At 40.3% G+C, this 19,147-nt stretch overlaps 1 protein-coding gene across 8 annotated transcripts in view; it reads left to right on the top strand.

The window, feature by feature from the left end:
- ITPR2 (inositol 1,4,5-trisphosphate receptor type 2) overlaps window positions 1-19,147 on the top strand; it is a 268,651-nt gene that overhangs the window by 58,797 nt on the left and 190,707 nt on the right. For 4 of the 8 annotated variants that reach the window (XM_065032506.1, XM_065032498.1, XM_065032474.1 and 1 more), the window contains exon 10: window positions 11,155-11,199. The exons of the other annotated variants lie outside the window; for them this stretch is intronic. In XM_065032506.1, the coding sequence (XP_064888578.1) occupies window positions 11,155-11,199 (45 nt within the window). The remainder of the gene's footprint in view (window positions 1-11,154; window positions 11,200-19,147) is intronic. 8 annotated transcript variants of the gene reach the window in all.

Here is a 19,147-nt window from a genome sequence, read left to right as displayed (position 1 = left end):
CTTCGCCTGAGTGTCTCTTTTTGCTACTCCTCAGTTAGGCTTGGACCTTGTGTGAGCAGTGCGGGGCCGTTGCTTTTTCTCTGAGGATTCCTGTGCCAGATGTAATGGGTCAGTCTGATTTGTGACTCGATGTGTCACTACGGAGCCATGTAGTGAAGAGCTGCCAGTGCAGTTTGTTAAGGCCAGGGGATGATCTGGGGACTAAGAAAATTCAAGACACTTGCCCCAGAGAATTCAGCAACCTAAAGGCTGTTTCAATACTACAGGAAGTAAGTTTAAAAAAAATAGTTAGGCAATACAGTTGTTCAGCAAACAAAACATATAGGTGAGTAGTTGTAAATCTAATTCTTAGAATCTTAAGAGAATGAAGTCAGGATGTGTAAGCCCTAAGGTTCCGTGTTCCTCAGAATCACAGTCAGTTGTCCATTTTTTTTTGCCTTTCAAAGACTAAGGGTCCTCTGATACCTCTGGCTTCTGACACAGTCTCAAGTAGTACCACTTCCTTGAATTCTCTTTCCACTTGGTATTATGTAGATTAGTTTTTATTAATATGCTTTGAAGTTCTTTAAGACCTACTAATACCATAAAGCAACCGAGACCCTACTACCAGACTATGGACTGAAGGTGAGCCACCCTGAAAGACCCACTGCTAAAGGAGACCCAGTGGGAGACATTTACTAATTGCACAGATATGCGCTATCATTCCCATACTACAATGCATATCCTGGGGACGCGGTCTGACACATCAGATGCATATATGTGCTCACAGAATTACTTAAGAAACAGAAGATATATGCTGAAGGAAGGGCTTTATGTTCGGTGGTAAGACTTGGGACATCAGAAATCTGGATAGGTGGTAATGTCTCCTACATGTGTAGAAACCTGAAACCATTGGCTTAGACATTCCCGAAATATTGAAATCATTAAAAAATGAAATACTCAGCTGAAAAATTGGAAAAAGAAATTTTCTTCTTTGGAGACAGTGGGAGTTCTGCTGTTGGAGTCAGAAGGGCTTGATTTCACCCAAAAGAGCTGAGCCAGTTCCTTAGGAGGAGATTTAGACACTAAGCCACCAGCTAAGATTCAGGCTGCTGAGTTTTGTTCTCATCTTCACAGAGTCAGCAGTCTTTTAGAAAAAGTTCTGTAGAATATTCTTTTTTTTTAGCTCTGGTTACAGCAAAATGACCCAAGTGATTTTGAAGTTTTATATTTATCAAGAGAGGCTGTAAGGTTAGGTGAAAATTGGGTGCTTCAAAGGAACAAAGACTTTCCTTTTTTTATTTTTTTTTTTAAGTCTTTGCAGTGCATGTACCACATGTGGCATGCACCCAAATCTCTCTGTATGTGGGAGCAAGCTGCAATTTACTGGAACAGCCTTTCAAATGCTGCCGGTTGGGACCACACAGCTGTGGTTTTCTCAGGAGCACACCTAACTGTTTCAGTATTCTAATCACCAGGATAAAAATCTCTTTGAACTGAATATCAGCTTGTCAATTGTGCTGAACCAAAACATGCACTTTAATATTGTTCTCCACGTGTATAGCAGCTCCAGTTCTCTGATTTCTAAACTGGATAATCTGTACTGAAACTATTGACACTTGCTGTATTACGATGTTAAACAGAAGTACGTGTGCCCATGCAAACACATATGCACATACAAGAAATGCAGGATAAGTCTGTCACAGAATCACAGAATGTTAGGGTTTGGAAGGGACCTCGAAAGATCATCTAGTCCAATCCCCCTGCTGGAGCAGGAACACCTAGGTGAGGTTACACAGGAATGTATCCAGGTGGGTTTTGAATGTCTCCAGAGTAGGAGACTCCACTTCTCCTCTGGGCAGCCTGTTCCAGTGCTCTGGCACCCTCACTGAGAAGAAGCTTCTTCTCAAATTTAAGTGGAACCTCTTTTGTTCCAGTTTGAACCCATTACCCCTTGTCCTACTGTTGGTTGTCACTGAGAAGAGCCTGGCTCCATCCTCATGACACTCACCCTTTATATATCTGTAAACATCAATGAGGTCACCCCTTGGTCTCCTCTTCTTCAGGCTAAAGAGTCCCTGAGCCTTTCCTCATAAGGGAGATGCTCCACTCCCTTAATCACCTATGTTGTCCTGCGCTGGACCCTCTCCAGCAGTTCCCTGTCCTTCTTGAACTGAGAGGCCCAGAACTGGACACAATATTCCAGATGTGGTCTCACCAGGGCAGAGTAGAGGGGCAGGAGAACCTCTCTCGATCTACTGACCACCCCCCTTGTAATACACCCCAGGATGCCATTGGCCTTCCTGGCCACAAGGGCACAGTGCTGGCTCATGGTCATCCTGCTGTCCACCAGGACCCCCAGGTCCCTTTCCCCTACACTGCTCTCTAATAGGTCATTTCATATTAAACTTCTCAGGTGAGATGAATGTGGCTAGTATAATCACAAAATGTATATGCAAATATCAAATCACATGCTAGTCTCAGATATTACAGTAGACAAGAGATAAACCACAGTACATTACTTGTGAAACGTGAACAGGCGCATAATCACAATGCAAAATTTGTGAAGAAAAGTTTGTGATAATTCTGTTTTACTTGGTTGACTAGACTGAACTAGGGTTACTAGATGTCTTGGCCAAGATGTGGCAGTAAGTCTGGTGAGGTAATTGTCTTTAACACTGAATGAACTATACTATACAAATTAAGATAATGCAGGTTACATAGCAGCCTTAATGTTTACCTTCTGTGAATCTATAAAATTGTGTCCATAAACAAGGGTTCAAATATTACTGTGTCTCCAAAATAGTGCAGAGTACTGATGTTGCTCCAAAAGTTAATCTGTGCCCTGAAGTTCTTCTAGATGAAAGAGTGAGAACAAGCTGGCCAATGCAATAGGTTGAAGCAGTGAGCTCAGAAGTAATGGCAGAACCAAACATACTTTTTCTGATTTTGCATTGTGCTTCATTCATTAAACTAAATTGTCGATCAAATAAAGGCCCTCATTCAGCAAAACTCTAAAGAGTAGCCTTGTCTTTGAAGTCAGTGGAACATGAACATTTACATGCTCAGGGGTCAAGGGTGTCTCAGATGCTGACCTGATGAGTTTGGATTTTCTCTGGCAGTTTTCACTTGTGCAGCCACCCACTTTGACTGTTGTAGGACTGAAGCCTCCACGACAGCCACTTTTAACTTCTACATGTGAATATGCGTCATAAATGCCTTGTACAGGATGACTGGGATGGCGAGCTCTTTAGGATGATTGAGATGGCAAACTCATTAGCGCATATTCTGGTGATGGACAAGTCGCAGAGATAAAGTTGTCCACTACCTGGCTCCTTTGGGCAGAAGTAGCAATCTGATGTGCATCCCTGATGTGTGTCCCACCTGAAAACTTCTCTGGCTTTCTTACGTGGTTGGCTTTCTTCTTTCTGCAAGAGTAAAAGTGCAGGGTTTAAACTGTAAAATGGATCAACTCTGATCAGTTTTTTTCTAAACTCTTTTGTTAAAATCCCACACGAATCATACGTCTAGCTTTGGGGTTGTTTTAGCACTAGATTCTCAATGGAGTTTCTTTTGAAAGTAGGAACAATTGAAGCCAGTTGGCCTGATCAGCACAGGGTTGCATGCATGTGAGATTAAATGACAATTATATGAGCATTCTAAATTGAACAGAAAGTCCAGTCCAATCCACCGAGGCTTTAGTTCAGTGCTAAGAGCAGTGGCAATGTAGGCTTTCAGAAATGTCATGTTTCTGCAGGTGTTTGATTGCTGCCTGTGACACAACGTGCTGTCCCTGAGGTGGTGTCCGCACAGGTTCCAGGGTGCGGGGAGGAGGGAATAGTCTGTGCTGCAAGCCAGGCCACTGAGCTAAGGTGTGGGACACAATAGGTTGGGCTGGCTTAATGGGAACTGCTGAAGCCGGCGTCAAAGGCCTTTGCCTTGTGGTACTGTCAGCTGAATTTCAGCTTGTGGTGGTGTGAACCACTTGCTGACAACCCTTGAATCAATGGCCAATGAAAGTTACTTGCACGTCTCTTTCCTGAGTAATTTCTTCCTGTATTACCTCACTCTATTTTTCTGTCAAAATTGCCCGAGTTTCTTTTCAGAGAAGCTTATGTAAATCATTCACTTTAAATTGAGAACTGTAGTTAATCTTGGTTTACATTCCTTTAAATGGATTTCTGTTATGTCTTGGTATTAAAAATCTTAGCCTGCCGTATGATATATATCATTATAATATGCATTTATCTGGGTGGACAGAGCCATACTGTTCAAGTTTAATCCTGTTGTAATAAGCACTTGATGTGGATCGTGGTGAAGATAACCGAGTACATGTTCAAGTTAATATTGATAGAAAATAATCCTCTTCTGTCTTCTGAATAGGACATAGTGAAGAAGTGGAACTTGCTGCCACAAGAACAGAAAACAAAGCATTGAATGAGATTTTAAGAAAGATTGCATATTTGTATGAGTAATAGTATCCTCAGCATTAGATAAGATTAAAAAAATGTAAAAGGGAAATAGGTTCTTAAACTTGAGGCTATAAACTGGGATTAACCCCTTGAAGTCCTGGAGAAATTTTCTCTGCAGTATTATGGACTTTCATCTTGTTAAACTGCTGTGGAAAATGGAGTATTGCATAGGATGTTTTATTAAGTCAACTGAGATTCAATATTTGAAGATCATAATTTAGGCCTTTTGATAGCCAGTTTTTGGAAATTGGGCTACTGACAGATATCTGTTGTGTTCAGGAAGCAAAAAGGGACTACTGTTCGCCCATGGTATTTTTTGAGGTGATGTGGAAGCGAGCCTTTGCAGAAAAAGGTATTCATCCACTGACTGTACAGCTCATGCAGAGGAGGAAAGCGTAGTGGTAAATGCCATGTGGTTTCTTCTGCCTTTAGAAACAGTAAGGCAAATAGTTGGATAAAAATGGCCTTGTTTAAGATGTGCAGGTAACTTTTGCTCAAGGATAACAGTTTGCAGACTGGAGAAGGTACCAGGAGATGGCAGCATCCACCAAGGCCTCCATGCATCTGCTTACACAAATTGTCGGTACTGCAGGACCTCCTTACCTAGAGATTGCTTCTAAGTCTTCCGTTTGAATCTCTCTTTTCCAGTCTTTTTGTTAAATGTTAATACAGCATTCTGATTAGTTTCTGTCTATTTGGCTCAGTGATTAAAGGTTCTTGTAAGGAAAAGAGCTTGCCAGGGTGAACTCAGCACCTTAAGCCTTATTTCTATGTTTCACTGTCTCATAGGAGGAGTGTGGTTTTGTTTTAAAGCTCTATAAGGAGTGAAGGATAATTTACAGCTATGTGTGAAGAGATGGAAGAGATCCAGAGACTAGAAGAGGATGGATTACTGATTTACAGAGCCAGTCTGACCTGTTTCACAGACTTGGACGTGGCTTTTTTAAAGTGACAGAGTTAGAAGCTGTCCATTTAGCAAAACCCAGGGCTAGATTTTCTAAGTTTTTTAAGAATCTTGGGAAAACAGCTGAATTTCTTGACCTGACTTGTCTCTACTTTGGTGGAAATTGGCAACAACATTTTTATTGGTCAGTGTGCAAATACCTTCCAAAATCTGGATCTTGGAGGAATGACTTTTTCCCCCAGCCAACAAGCTTTTCCATAGTGATCTGTGAGCCTGTGTTCAGCTACGCTTTGTCAGTCCTATCTAAGTTGGCTGTGTTTGAGCCATGTTTGCTTCCATGAGCTTTAGGAGGAAAGAAAGTGTGAAGCCATTAACATGGCATTTGTTGTCACTTAGTTATGATAGGGACTGCTTCTGTTATTAAAAATACAACATCTGCTGGTATTGCATTTTGATGTATTCCAAAACAGCAAATGTAGACACGTGGTCTGTTCTTTAGTACATTTTTTCGCTTATTATTTCAAGATTATTTGAGAAGCTTTTATTCAGTTATATATGTGCCTCTCTTTTTTTTTTCTTTTAATTTTTAATAGTTGATGGATGTTTATAAGGCTTCCCTGTTTGTTTTGTTGTTGTTGTTGGGGGGTTTGTTTGTTCATTTTTTAACAGTAGAAATTTCGGTAATGTCTAATTCAATCATTCTTAGTTATTTCTTCTAGGAGGACCACTGAAAGGCACATGGGATATTAATATTTAGAACATAACCCTGGAAGGTATGAGGATGCTTCTTCATATAGCATGTGTTGGCATGGAGCTACTGAAGCTCATATTGAGGTTATAGCCCAGCAGTCAGGTTAGACTAAAGGATCTCTTAGACATTTCTTCTTCTTTTGGCTTCCTCTGCAGAACAGGACGTGGCCGTGTGGGACTGAGCACCAGGTGCTGGTGGGTGTTTGGGTTCTCTGCCCTTCATCACAGTAGAAGCCAAGGGATTTCCCAGTCACCGCTCTCTCCTGGCCTAACGTAGAGCTTTATGTTGCGGCAGCTCCAGCTTATGCTGCTGGTGTGAGACCTTTAAATCAGTGGTGATTTAGGTGTATCAAAGGACTGGCCTGCCATTGCTTAGACAGCAGCTAAAAAGCAGCAGCTATCAAGATGACCTACCCTTTTTTCTTACAACAAGGGTGAATATTTGGGACAAGAAGGTGTCAGAGCTGATTCTCCTCCCCATTTTTGACTAGCAGATAGTCCCCCATGTGGGGATGGCAGTCACTGTCCACTTCGCTTTCCTTGTGCTACATAGGGGCCTGAAGCAGACAAGAAGATTCAGGTCTCCTGGTGCTCCCTGGAAATTTGTCTGATTTGCTAAGACATCGCTCACGAGCAAAACAGCAGCAAATCCAATCCTGAAATGAAAGGCTTTTTAAGATTTTTAAACTTTCCTTGGGTTATGGTTATCAGGAACTTTGTGCCAATGCTGTGGCAGTGTTGAATAGGGTTTATCAAGGTAGAGTCATAGCTAGTCTTTCTCCAGCGAGTTAATAAGATGGCAAAAGCCCTTTGAATACCACTGAAGTCTTTGAAATTGTGCAAAAGTCCTTTAGATTTATCAAAAGCTAATCAGTATGACATTAACAGGGGACAAAACAAGCTTAATGAAGATGAAAGATTTGAGAAGTGTTTTCTTTTTCTTTTGTGGTGGCTTTTTTTTTCTGCAGCGTTTGCCCTTGTTGATTGGGTAACAGGCTGTGTGTTAACAGGCTGATTATCAAACAAAATGGGAACTGCTTACATGGGTTGAATTAGATCCTTTTATTCTTTGTCTGTCACGGTTTCCTTCATAAATGTGGGTTTTAACCAAGTTGTTAAAATGCTCACTCAGCTGAAATTTGGCAATCTAATTCTTTCCCTGACAAGATTTTTTAAATATCCTTTACACAGTCAACAAAATTTGATTAAAATCAGCAGGGGTGTTTCTTTCTCCAAACTGCTCTCTCTCCTTCTTAATTGTGTTCAAAAATAGCCTGTTTGGGTACTTTCCATGCATTCCTGTGTCTAGGAAAGCAGCATTCAGTATAAAGGTGAGATCTCAAAGTATCCAGAGTATGGACTGAGATTTATAATTCAGTTGTTGGACTGTAAAGCATATGTTACTGTATGTATTAGTGAGAAGTTGTTCTGCTCAGTAGTAGAACCTCGGGAGCTTATGCAGTGTTAAAGTATCAAAAACTTTAAGACAGGACTTTGACTAGTTGTGATCAGTAGAGACATAATCAGTAGAGATGGCAGAGTCCTGGACTTCTGGCGCTTGATCTAACAGAATACCTCTCAGGATTAACAGGGAAGTCGCATTCTTTGAGCACCAGATACCCAGAGTAACACACAGACACACATAGGTGAAAGTTGTCTTCCTACTATGCAGACTCTACAGGAGGATGATCACATTATGAGGATATTAGACAAAATTTCAGGAATGAGATTCCTTGCTCTTCCAGATAGTTTTAACTAGAAATGATTGTCTGTACCTCAGTTTTCCACCTGTAAAAGCTGGCTTCTCTTATGTGTTTGTTACACATTCTCTCTACTGGGGGCCTTCTGGTGCCACACAGTACTACTATATTGGTGTTTGTACATATTAATACTTCTACTCTTTTTACATGACACCGTGCAGGAAGGCTGACCATGGAATCTATCTAAGAGACATCAATTTTGATATACCCAGCAGGATCACCTGCAATGCTGACTCTGACTTTTCAGGCTCTTGCAGATACCCTGTGCAGATAGTGAGTTGGGAATTTGTTTTCTTAGAAAAGTGTGCAAGTAAATGCAAGTTCTTTTTAGATTTTAAAGAATGTACTATCTTCTCTGTAGTTGCAAATCTTTCTATGAATGCCAAAATAGTCAATGATTTTAGTGTTCAAAATCATGATCTTGTGGTGGTGGCGGCCTTTTCATGGTACTGATTGTCCTTGTCTGCTGACAAGGTTGCTAGGCTGCTTCTTGCTTTCTAGATGCCTGCAAAGAATTTTAATTGATTTCATTAGTGATAAGGAAAAAAATAGTAATGTTGTTGTTTTCAAGGATTCTTTTGATTTGGAGGCTTATTGAAGAACATGGAGGTGATCTTACAGAAATCAGAATAAGAAGTAGATTTTGGAGGGTTAAGACTGTCACTGTATCTAAGGACAGCTCATTCTGCTGTATTTGGATATTGAAAAGGACTCAGAACAGGTGTAACATGTCATATGACTGCATGATTTATGCCCCTCTACCTGGACAATGTAGTATGGGATGATAGCTAACAGTGTGATTCTTCAGAGATGCTCAGCACCAACAACCTCAGCTGAAATGAAAACGCAAGTGGCAGCTGCTCAGCACAGCTGAAAATGAGTCTGTGGACGTCAGCTCTAAAACTGCATTTCATCATGTTTATGGTTTAACATCAGCATCTCAAAACTTCCTCTAAACAACACCTTTTTAGTTTTATTATTTCTGTTGTGGTGGGGCAAGAAAAAACCTAAATAAGGACGCACTTTCTTGGGAGCCTTCTGTCTCCCTCAGCCTCTGTCCACAAGTGAACTATTCTGGAAATTTGAGGGGAATCTAGTCATTTTTACAGTAGGCAAGAAGTGGCGTGGGAGAGAGATTTTCCTAGTTTCTTCTGTTGTTGCTGTATTTTTATTAAGCATCATTATGTTGAAAGCAAACAGGTGAAGAATACCAGAATTCAAGGCCCAATTCAAACTGGGCAGATAACTGTATTCACTTGGGCTCTTCAGTGAAACATGATGGATTTATTCTGTTTGAAGATCTAGTCCTCAGTGCACAATTCTCTGTGCTGAGTCTAGTGACAAACCTGAGATAACCCAGACTTTTTCTCGCTTGCTTACAACCAGTAGAATCTGAAGGCAGGATAGAATTCTGCCTTTTTGTACCTTCTCTGCACCTGTGCTGAAAGGCACTGCATATGGCTGTGACTAAGGAACACTGCCTGATCATTTCCTCTGTTCTTGATGGAGGACCAAAGGTAGAGTGCTGAGCTTGGCTAGTAGAATTATTTTAAGGTGTCAGGTGAACAAATATAATGCTGAAAGAAGTGTAAGAACTTATGAAGAAACCAAAGCTGCATGAAAACAGTTACATATATATGTATACATACAAGTATGTATATATGTGTATCTCCTAGTTGTCGGTTGTTCAGTGTTCATCTCCCATTCCTTTTGCTCTATAACAGAAGTAGGTGGGTGTTAGAGCTAGGAGACTCTGTGAGAATGTCACAGTGGAACAAAATGCAAGATTTGGGATAGGTGTCAATGAAGGGAGGAAAGTAGGCTCTCTGGATTTGTGAGGGTAACAAAGTGGCTAATGCAAATACTGAAATTAAGACAGGAGAATAAAACTTTGGCCATTGGAACAGGCTGCCCAGGGAAGTGGTGGAGTCACCATTCCTGGAGGTGTTTAAAAGGCATTTAGACAAGGTTCTTAGGGACATGGTTTAGTGCCAGAGTTAAGTTATGGTTCGACTCGATGATCCTGGGGGTCTCTTCCAACTGAAATGATTCTATGATTCTATGATTTCCATGTCAGCACATCAAGTCATGACACAGAGGGAAGGTATTTTCAGCAATTTTAGGAATATCTAAACATTTTCCTCCTTTCTTCAGGCTTATAATGTGGAGAGTAGCTGGCTTTTTGGGTGAAGTGATATAAATGATACAGTATTAAGAAAAACCTTATAAACTTAAAACCTCTTCACAGTAGTTGTTTGTGTGATGTTAGATGTGTGATGATATGATACTGAAAAGTTTTACTGGTATTTGTTCACCTTGCCCTGTGCAATTTACTTCTGGCTCTTCCACACTGGTCATGCCAAATTCAAGCCAAGAACATGACTGTACTTCTCTGTAAGATGTGTAGATGCTTTTGTTGCTTAAAAACTGAATTACCTTCTATAACTAATAATTTTACTTCAGCATTTTCAATATGTTGAAGGCATATCCTGTGTCAGGGAATATGGCAAATATTGAGGCAAAATTGTTTCATTATGTAAGTCAAATCTTTTGCAGCCAGTGTGTGGGTGTATGTGTGTTTGTTTATTTGAGTATGTATCTGCCTACATAATCCCTCATCTTCTAGTCTACATATTTCCCTTGTCAAAAGTAAAATCATATTAAACGCTCTTAAATAGTAATACTTTGCACTTATATAGTGTCTTTCATCCAAGCTCCACATACTGCTTTAATTACTAATTAATACTCGATAATCCTGGTATGACATAGAAAGTATTATCCCCATTAATAATGGTTAAACAGGATCATAGGGTAATTAAACACTTGTCTATAGTGGCATTGCCATTCCTGTTTCAAAGATGTGTTTATTCCAAGTTTGCTGTCTTCCTGTAACATGAGGCATGTTATATTTTATCTCAGTATATCTGCTCAAGGTCAGTTCTGCAAGTGGTTGCGTGTGTATGTATGTGGGTGACTGTAACTTGCTGTGTTTAGTAACTATCTGTGCTTTCTCCATCACTCCTTTTGGTTTAGGTAATTTGAGATTCTTCTCTTGAGTTAACAAGCTTGATTGCAAGATGTGCTTTTTTTGAAGGGAGGACATAGCCTGTTAAGTCAGTCAGAAATTGAATTAGTAATTCTCATACTCTCGTTCTCATTCTGCTTCTTCATACTCCACTGTCCTTTTGCAGGGTGGATACATAATAGAGAACTGAACCAATCCCTCTTCCCCCAGTTCTGAAATGTCTAAAAGCTATCGAGATAGTATTTGACTTCTTTTCTTTTCCAGCTTAACCCACACTATCCAGAAGGTAATAATGAAGGAAAAGCTTTGGTAAGTGGAATTTATATGTTGCATGTAGTCTGGGAAATACTGTATCCTTACCCAAATACAGCCCAACACATGAAAGTCCTTCATTGCTTTCCTTTTATTGACATGTCATGGCTGCTGGGATTGTTTTCCATATCCCATGTAAGCCAGGGTGCAGATCAGAACTGGTATTACAGGAACCTTTCCCTTGTATAAGGCAAATGATAGGAAAAATTCAAATTCTGCATCAAATTGACTGCTGTTCTAGTTGGTGACTGCAGATATTAAATGTATTAATGCTTCTCAAATCAGATGTATTACTTCATGGCAAAACCCACCATCCTCTTTAGCAAGAAAAGCAAGGACAAGCAGGTCTGGTTACTTATGTGCTGGTACCAATTCCGAGCCTCTTGTAGTGAAGACAAGCCCCCTTGGGGCATGTTTGTGTGGCAATAAATCTACGAACATGCTGAGACTTTTTGTTGCCTGTATTGAATACATACAAGCACATACTCAGGCACAAGCTTAGTCTGAGCCCTTCAGTGCAACTCTACAGTGACATCTGCACAAGAATCCAAGTTGTCCTTGCTGCAGTGTGGACAGGTTGGCCAAAGGCCTTATGGCCTTTGCCTAGGAGGCAACAACAACCTTTGCCTTGTACAATGTCAAGAGCATGCTAGCTAATTCCTGCTGACAAGGCAAGGCCAGACATGTTGTAGTTTATAATGTGTGAAGGAAGTGGAGTTAAAACCCTGGGGGAATCTTATTGAGACAACAAATAGTCCAAAAAATAATCTTTCCTCCATCAAATTCATGTGATTGCCTTGAAAAAGCTGAGATCTTCTTTGAAAGAATTCAATTTAGTTTCTTTCTGTTTGCCTTCTGGCTTTTGTTCTTTTAGGGGACACATATTCAAGTTTTTCTCTGCATGGGGAAGAATTTCTTATTTTTCATGAAATGAAACCCAGGATTCTTACATAATCACATGCCTTCAGGACTGCAATCTAAATAAAAATGGAGACTTTTGTAGGAGTTGGCAACATCGGTTTTCCATCTTCCCTGGTGTTTGGTATTAATGGTCATATTGCAATAACAGTTAGGCTGTCCAAAGAAATGAGAATTCTTTCTCATGAAAATATGAAAGTTCCACCAGTTGTTTCTCTTTTGCATTGGAATGTCATTTGAAGCCCTTGGAACATTCAAATGGAAATTGAGATAAGTTCTTGAACACCATATGGAGTAGAGCGCTTCCTTGGAAATGCTTGGGTTCTTGCTCATTAGAGCTTGTCTCATAGGTGTGTGTCTGCATTAACATTGTAGTACACGTCATGACGGCACCTTTGAATTGAATCTCCTGGTTATTCCCTATTTAAGACACTGCAATTCACTTTGCAGAGCAATCTCAGAGCATGTAAACTTGTATTCTGTTGGATGAAAGTAGAAAGATAAACACACTCCTGGAATGTATTTAATGTGCACCTTTCATGGGTGCCTGGGTCAGAAAACCAGACTCCAGCTAGTCTGGAGGAAGACCTAGGAAAGCATATATGGGGTAGATGTTAGGTCCTCATCAACAAGGCTCCAATCCCATGTTACCATCCTATACTAATTTAGAGATGGTATAGAGTTTTCAGTTGTATCAATTCCAGTTCTTCTAAATAGTTAAATATTCCCTGGACTGGATAATGGAGAAGGCACGAGAGTAATCTGAACATGGATGTTAAAGGTGACTTCTCTAACAGTTTGGCTTAATCTTCCTGAATATTCGTTTCAACCAAAACCCCAGACCTGAGAAATCAGATTAAACAAATACTTCAAATGAAAATTTAATAAAAACTGATTGAGGATCAAAACTGATGTGTCTGTGGAAATTTTAGTTTATACAGACAGCACTTCCTTGTGAAAAAGTTTTGTGAAAGATCTAACAATATTTGGTAACACCTCCATGTAAATCCAAGCCTACAGGCAGTTCTAGCATGGTAGAAATCCTTTTGCATCTTTCACCCATTTGTAGTCTTGTTGGAAATAGCATGAGTCAGCAATGGCTGTTTGAAGCCTTCTTTCTGGCCTTGAGCAATTGAGCAGAAAAGTTTCACATCCCTGTGCAGGAATTTCTTTTATGTTAGAATGGTGCAGTGTTTTGAATTATCCCTCAGAAGTGCAAGAATCTGATAATATTTGGAGTTCTTTAAGGGCCAGCTATATCAGTCTTGTATCCAATATGCACATAACCTAAAGCACACACACTTTCTTTGCTCCATGGTTTTCATTTAGTGTTTCTTCTACCAGGTGACTGCCTAACTGATTCACTGCAAAGGCAGCTTCTTTTTTATCCTTTGAAGTGATTAATTTTGAAATACTAGCTGTGAAGTAAATTTTCTCTAGAAGGGGAGGTGGAAGTGCACGTACCCAGGCGAAATTTGAAGTCTGAGTAGCAGGGAAATGGAAGGTGCACACTTGAATTGTTTCAGCTGAAGGAAGAAACTGAGCCTGCAGCCTGTGTTTTGCTTTTCTCTGCTAGTCTGTTGAGTAAAAGGGTACCAGCTCCTTCTCTGTCATGTGGGTTTTAAAGGCGACACAGCCATGTGTGTGTTTCGTGCCAACCCTTAACTCCTAAATTTGCGATGGGGCTTCCAGTGCATGTTCACTGCCTGGTTTACAAGTCCTGATCACAGTTGCTTAGGCAACTGAATTTAAGGAAGCAGCAACGGAGAAGGATTTTTCATGGTGCAGTGGTGGGCATAGGCACCCAGGTTCTCCCTAAGTGCATCTTTTCTGCCTTGCCTTAAGTCGTTCAAGAGTCTGAAAGAGTTTTGGCTCTGGAGAACATAAATATTACTGGAAGTCACTAGGACTTTTGTTCTCAGGCATTAAAGATGTGTTTGGACTGCAGTTCATTGCTCAGTTTTGGTCTGCTTCCTGAGAATCCAGCCAAATTGTTTGTGAAACATTGCTTTTATTTCTGGTAAAATTTAGCCTTACAGTGAGTTGATTAATATTGTTTATATTCATTTTTCTGACATCTAAACTCCAGAAGATTTTTTTTTTTTTTTTTTTTAAATGGGAAGACCTTTCTGTGGTTTAAAGGCTTCTTCATAGAATCATAGAATGGGTTGAGTTGAAAGTGACCTCAAAGATCACCTAGTTCCACCCCTCTTGCCATGGACAGTGACACCTTCCACTAGACCAGGTTGCTCAAAGCCCCATCCAACCCGGCCTTGAACACTCTCAGGGATGGGGCATCCACAGCTTCTCTGGGCAGCCTGTTCCAGTGTCTCACCACTTTCACAGTGAAGAACTTCTTCCTTATATCTGATCTAAATCTACTGTCTTTCAGTTTTAAGTCATTACCCCATGTCCTATCACTACAGACCCTTGTGAAAAGTCCCTCTCCGGCTTTCTTGTAGGTCCCCTTTAGGTCCTGGAATGCTGCTAGAAGGTCTCCCTGGAGCGTTTTCTTCTCCAGGCTAAACAACCCCAACTCTCTCAGCCTGTCTTATAGGAGAGGTGTTTCAGCCCTCTGATCATCTTTGTGCCCCGCTCTGAACTTGCTCCAACAGGTCCATGTCCTTCTTATGTTGAGGGCACCAGAGTTGGGTGTAGTACTCCAGGTGGGGTCTCAGGAGAGCAGAGTGGATGGGGCGAATCACCTCCCTTGACCTTCTGGTTGTGCTGCTTTTGATGCAGCCCAGGATACATACGCTCTTAATCTCTTGAAGTCTAGGAGATTGTAGTGTATCATGCATCAAAACTCAGTGCTCTGTGTTACAGGTCCTATTAAATCCAAAATTGGTGTGTTTTATGCTGCAAAGTAGTCTATTATTTCTAATCACAGAAATGTACAGCATCCAGAACAATGCTATAAACATTAGGAAAATGTCAAGAACAGCTGGGAACCTGGCATTTGTTAGCACCTTTGTATTAAAGGCTGTCTTTGTATAGGTACCTTAACTCCATTTGTCTGCATTTTCCTGAGAGAGTGCTAGTCCTAACCAGTTCCAAACTGGCTTTTATTGTTGAGATTTTTCTTAGGATTGAGACTAGTATGCATTTACTTTTCCTGTAAAGAAGCCAGGCAGTTCTACCATGGACTTACAGGTGCAATTTGACATACCTCTGTTTGACATGCCTTCTGCTTATCTATATTTATGAATTCCAAATAACTCTACAATTTAAAGTTTTCTTTCTTGCTTGCAATCCAGGTGACTTTTTTAGTCATAAACACTGTGAATTATTTTTTTAAATTTGATATTTTTTTTTTTTACCTTGCAGCAACTAAGTTTCTATAATTAAAATTTTATGATGTGGGACACAGGTGATGCAGTTCAAGCAAGTAGAATAGGCTTGGGGAATTTATTGTTTTTCTAAAGGCTTGGTTAGGAATTAACCTGGCAATAAACAATCTGAAAGAGATTTTAAAGAGAACAAAGGAAGAAAAATCATCAGCTTTAAAATGGCAGTGTTTCTGCTTATATAAAGCCAGCAGTCAGACCACTTGAGAGGCTGGGGGGAGCAGGGGAGACAGGGATGCCGGCACATTATTATTATTCTGCTGCTGCACACAGGTCTGAATCAGCTCTGAGAGTGCATACATTGTTTCTTACAGAACGTCTCTGGCTCCTAACAGAATTGCAACGTGATGTCTCTGCTAAAAATGCGATGACTCACAAATGAGTCAACAGTGAAGGTGTTATGCGAGGCTAACTGCTGTGCTGTCTGCCAGGGCTTTGTAACACGCAGGAGCAAGGCTGGCCATTAATTTACTCGACTTTCTTTTCATACAGAATTTAAAAAATCATCTAACCTATGGAGTTCTGCTCATATTACTGCTCTCTGAAAATGCTGGTTTTGTGAGAGCCTCCTAAACTGGGTTAACATATTGAGAATACCACATTGTACTGGATTTAACAGGCATTTTCAGAATTCTGGCTGCTATTAAATTTAATTTCTGCTGAAATCTGTAGTGCAGCTTAATGTATTCATTCAGGAGCAGGGCATTATCCTTGTCTGCCTCTATGCCACAAGAGGTGTCTTTACCTATTGGAATTGTAGATTGAGTTTCTAAAAGAAAACCTATTTCAGGTCTGTCATGTTTTTGTATTGCTTTTTGCAGCTGAAAGGCAGGCCCCTCCATAAGCAAATCTCTATGTAAATCTCCTGAATTTTAGGCATGATATGCAGTTGAGGTGAATAATGCGGATTTGGGTCACAATTACTAGCAAATTATATCAAGAGCTGTGAAGAAGGGTTATCTGCTGGGCTACGAGTCTCAAGAAAGACAAATCTGATTGTACCTGGTAATTTTGTCTCTGATTACAGTATGGGATTTGTCTCCAGTTACATTAAATTTGCCCTTCAAATTACAAACACAGTATTATGTCTTTTGGGTGGTTTGTTTTTTGTGTTTTTTTTTTAAGCTTTGTTTCAAACAGCTATAATGCACTGCACATCAGTGGTGGTAGCCCAGGAGTTTATGAACTTTGCTGTGAGCCTGGATCAGTATTTCCACTCCTCAGCAAAATGGCTGTTTGTTTTCACTAGTTAGGACTCCTTTTTTTGAACTCTCAGCCTTCGATTTCCTAGACGAGTCCATCCTGGAAGAGTGCTGAGGCTGCTGGCCATATGGCAGGGGTGTTTTTGGTTCCCCCTCCTGTGTGTGCTTTGCTGTACGGCTGCAGAATGAGGCTGGTGACTGGGGGTCAGTCCTATCCTCGGGTGGACACTTGGAGTTTGTTGGGCAGAGCGGCCAGACTCTGCTCTGTCTCACCTGGTGTTTGGACCACATCATTCTCTTTAGGAAGGTGTAAGTCCAGCTCCAGCCAGGCAGAAGAGGAGCTGAATGTGCATTTCCACATCCTTGTAAGTGATTTAACTGGTAAATGATAGTGAAGTGTTTCCTTCTTGGATACATAGATTTGACTTGTGACAGCCTGTCACTAGTTTGCCAGTAGTTTGGGACAATCAAAGCTATTTTTTTTTTCTTTTTTTCTCAATGAGTTTACTATTTGCTAATTTTATTTTACCCACATTTCTTGCACTTTTTCTCTATTCTCTACACTCTTAGCATGTAATTTGAAAGAAGTCTTTGGAGTGCTTTCCTTGGCTGTCGCTGACCACAACGTCACTATCTCTAAAACTGTTCATTGGCTTCATCTTCATATTGCTTTAAGCTGAATTTTCTTCTCTCTACATTTGAGTCCCTTTATAGTTCTTTTCCTCCCTTCTCTTCATTGAATCTGGTTTTACTGGCTGCATCTGCTCATATGCGAGTCTCTTACCTGAGTAAATGTCATCTTGTTTTCATCTGCTTAGGAATACAGTGCTTCTCCTGAGCTAATCATATTGTCTAATCAATTTGAAATAGCCTAATACTTTCACTTCTTTCCACGTCCTCACATAGACTCATATGCTGATTTGATAATGGCTAGGTTAAGTGCAGATTCTGATGACCACTTGCTAAATTTAGTTAATCATAAGAAACTTTCTGTGTGCAAGTGCATGTACATTCTTGCTTTTTCACAGAGGCATGTGCACATGCACTCAGACATAAATTCAGACACAAATATAAATCCATGTATGTTCATACGTAGTGACAGTGTTGCCCTCTCTTATGCAATCCATATATGTAAGTTGCTTTCAGAGATGTCAAGTTGAGGCTCACTTCTTGTTACATGTTTTTTTTCCATGACTAGCGCTTAACACTCATCATCCAGGTTGGGTTGTGAGGTGTGACTGAGGTCCTAAAATAACATAATGAGGAGAGTTCTGAGGTTTGTGCTGGAGTCCAGACTGGAAGAACTGTACAGCTCTTGTGCAGGTCTGATTTTGCTCAACAAAGCTTTGTGTTGCCATCAGCAGTATTACAGACACTGTCTTGCCCTCTGTTGAAGTGGACCTTCTATTTAGACTAAAAACTGGCTCTGGCTCATATGCCAGATTTGATTTGACAGGTGCCAAGCCTGGTTGGCAGGATTTGTGCCCAATGAGCCAACTCTGTTCCTCAGTAGCATCTATATGATTGTTGGGGAGACTAGTGAGAGAGTGGAGTTAACCCCAAACTGCAGGATGAGCTTCTCTGTACAGTGAGCACGAACTCCTGAAGCACAGGAGACCTGCTTTTGACTTTGCTTCCTGTCACAGAAACCTTCGCATGCATGTATACTCATGCTTTATGACCTATTGGGGAAGATTAGACAATATCTCATGAGTGAGTAAAAAAAAAAAAAAAAAAAAAAATTAAAAAAAATCATGACACAGATTAGAATATGGTTTTAGATTTTGGTGTGTATTTTTCCCACAGCCCCAGAGGGAAAAAAAAAGCATAAAGTTATCAAGTGCCCTGCCTTTTTGTACACCGACCTTTTCAGTTTGGAAATTATAGTAGAGTGGGTAGTTTCTGGGAAACCCCAGCTACATTTGACTGTAAGTTATGGAAAACATCAAGAAGTCTGGATGCTCTTCAAAACTATCCTGTGCTATTGAACCCTATACAGACCTCTTGAATTTAAAATGGTGTTCCAGTTTTCCATTTTTATTTGGAACTTTAGGAAGCAGATTTTTATTTGTTGTTAGACTCTGACTCACAACTATTAAGCTTTTAAGAGGATTCTCTGATAATTTGCCTGTCTTTCCAGTTTGGATCTCATCCTGAGTTTGTAAAACATGTATGGAAGTCACAAAAATGTTGGCTATTTTCTCAATGCTTGCATACAAGTTAAGTTTTTATGTGCAATTTTGTCTAATATTTTTGGGTGTGGGGTATAGAAGGATGTGAGGACTGCCAGATAAGAGTTTGCTCCTGTGCAAGACACAGGAGATGGTTCGCCTTCGTCTCACTCAAAAACTAGTGACAATATTTTAATCACTACGTAAGCTTAAGAAAAATTCCTGAGAGGATTTTCTTCCTGTTTTTTTACCTCCTGTCTCTATCCTTCATAGAAATAATGGGATGGAAAGCTGGCATTTTTTAGGC

Source organism: Columba livia, chromosome 1 (genome assembly GCF_036013475.1).
Source record: "Columba livia isolate bColLiv1 breed racing homer chromosome 1, bColLiv1.pat.W.v2, whole genome shotgun sequence".
Lineage (NCBI taxonomy): Eukaryota > Metazoa > Chordata > Aves > Columbiformes > Columbidae > Columba > Columba livia.
The sequence above is the reverse complement of the archived record's forward strand: the minus strand, read 5'-3'. Positions and strand labels throughout refer to the sequence as shown.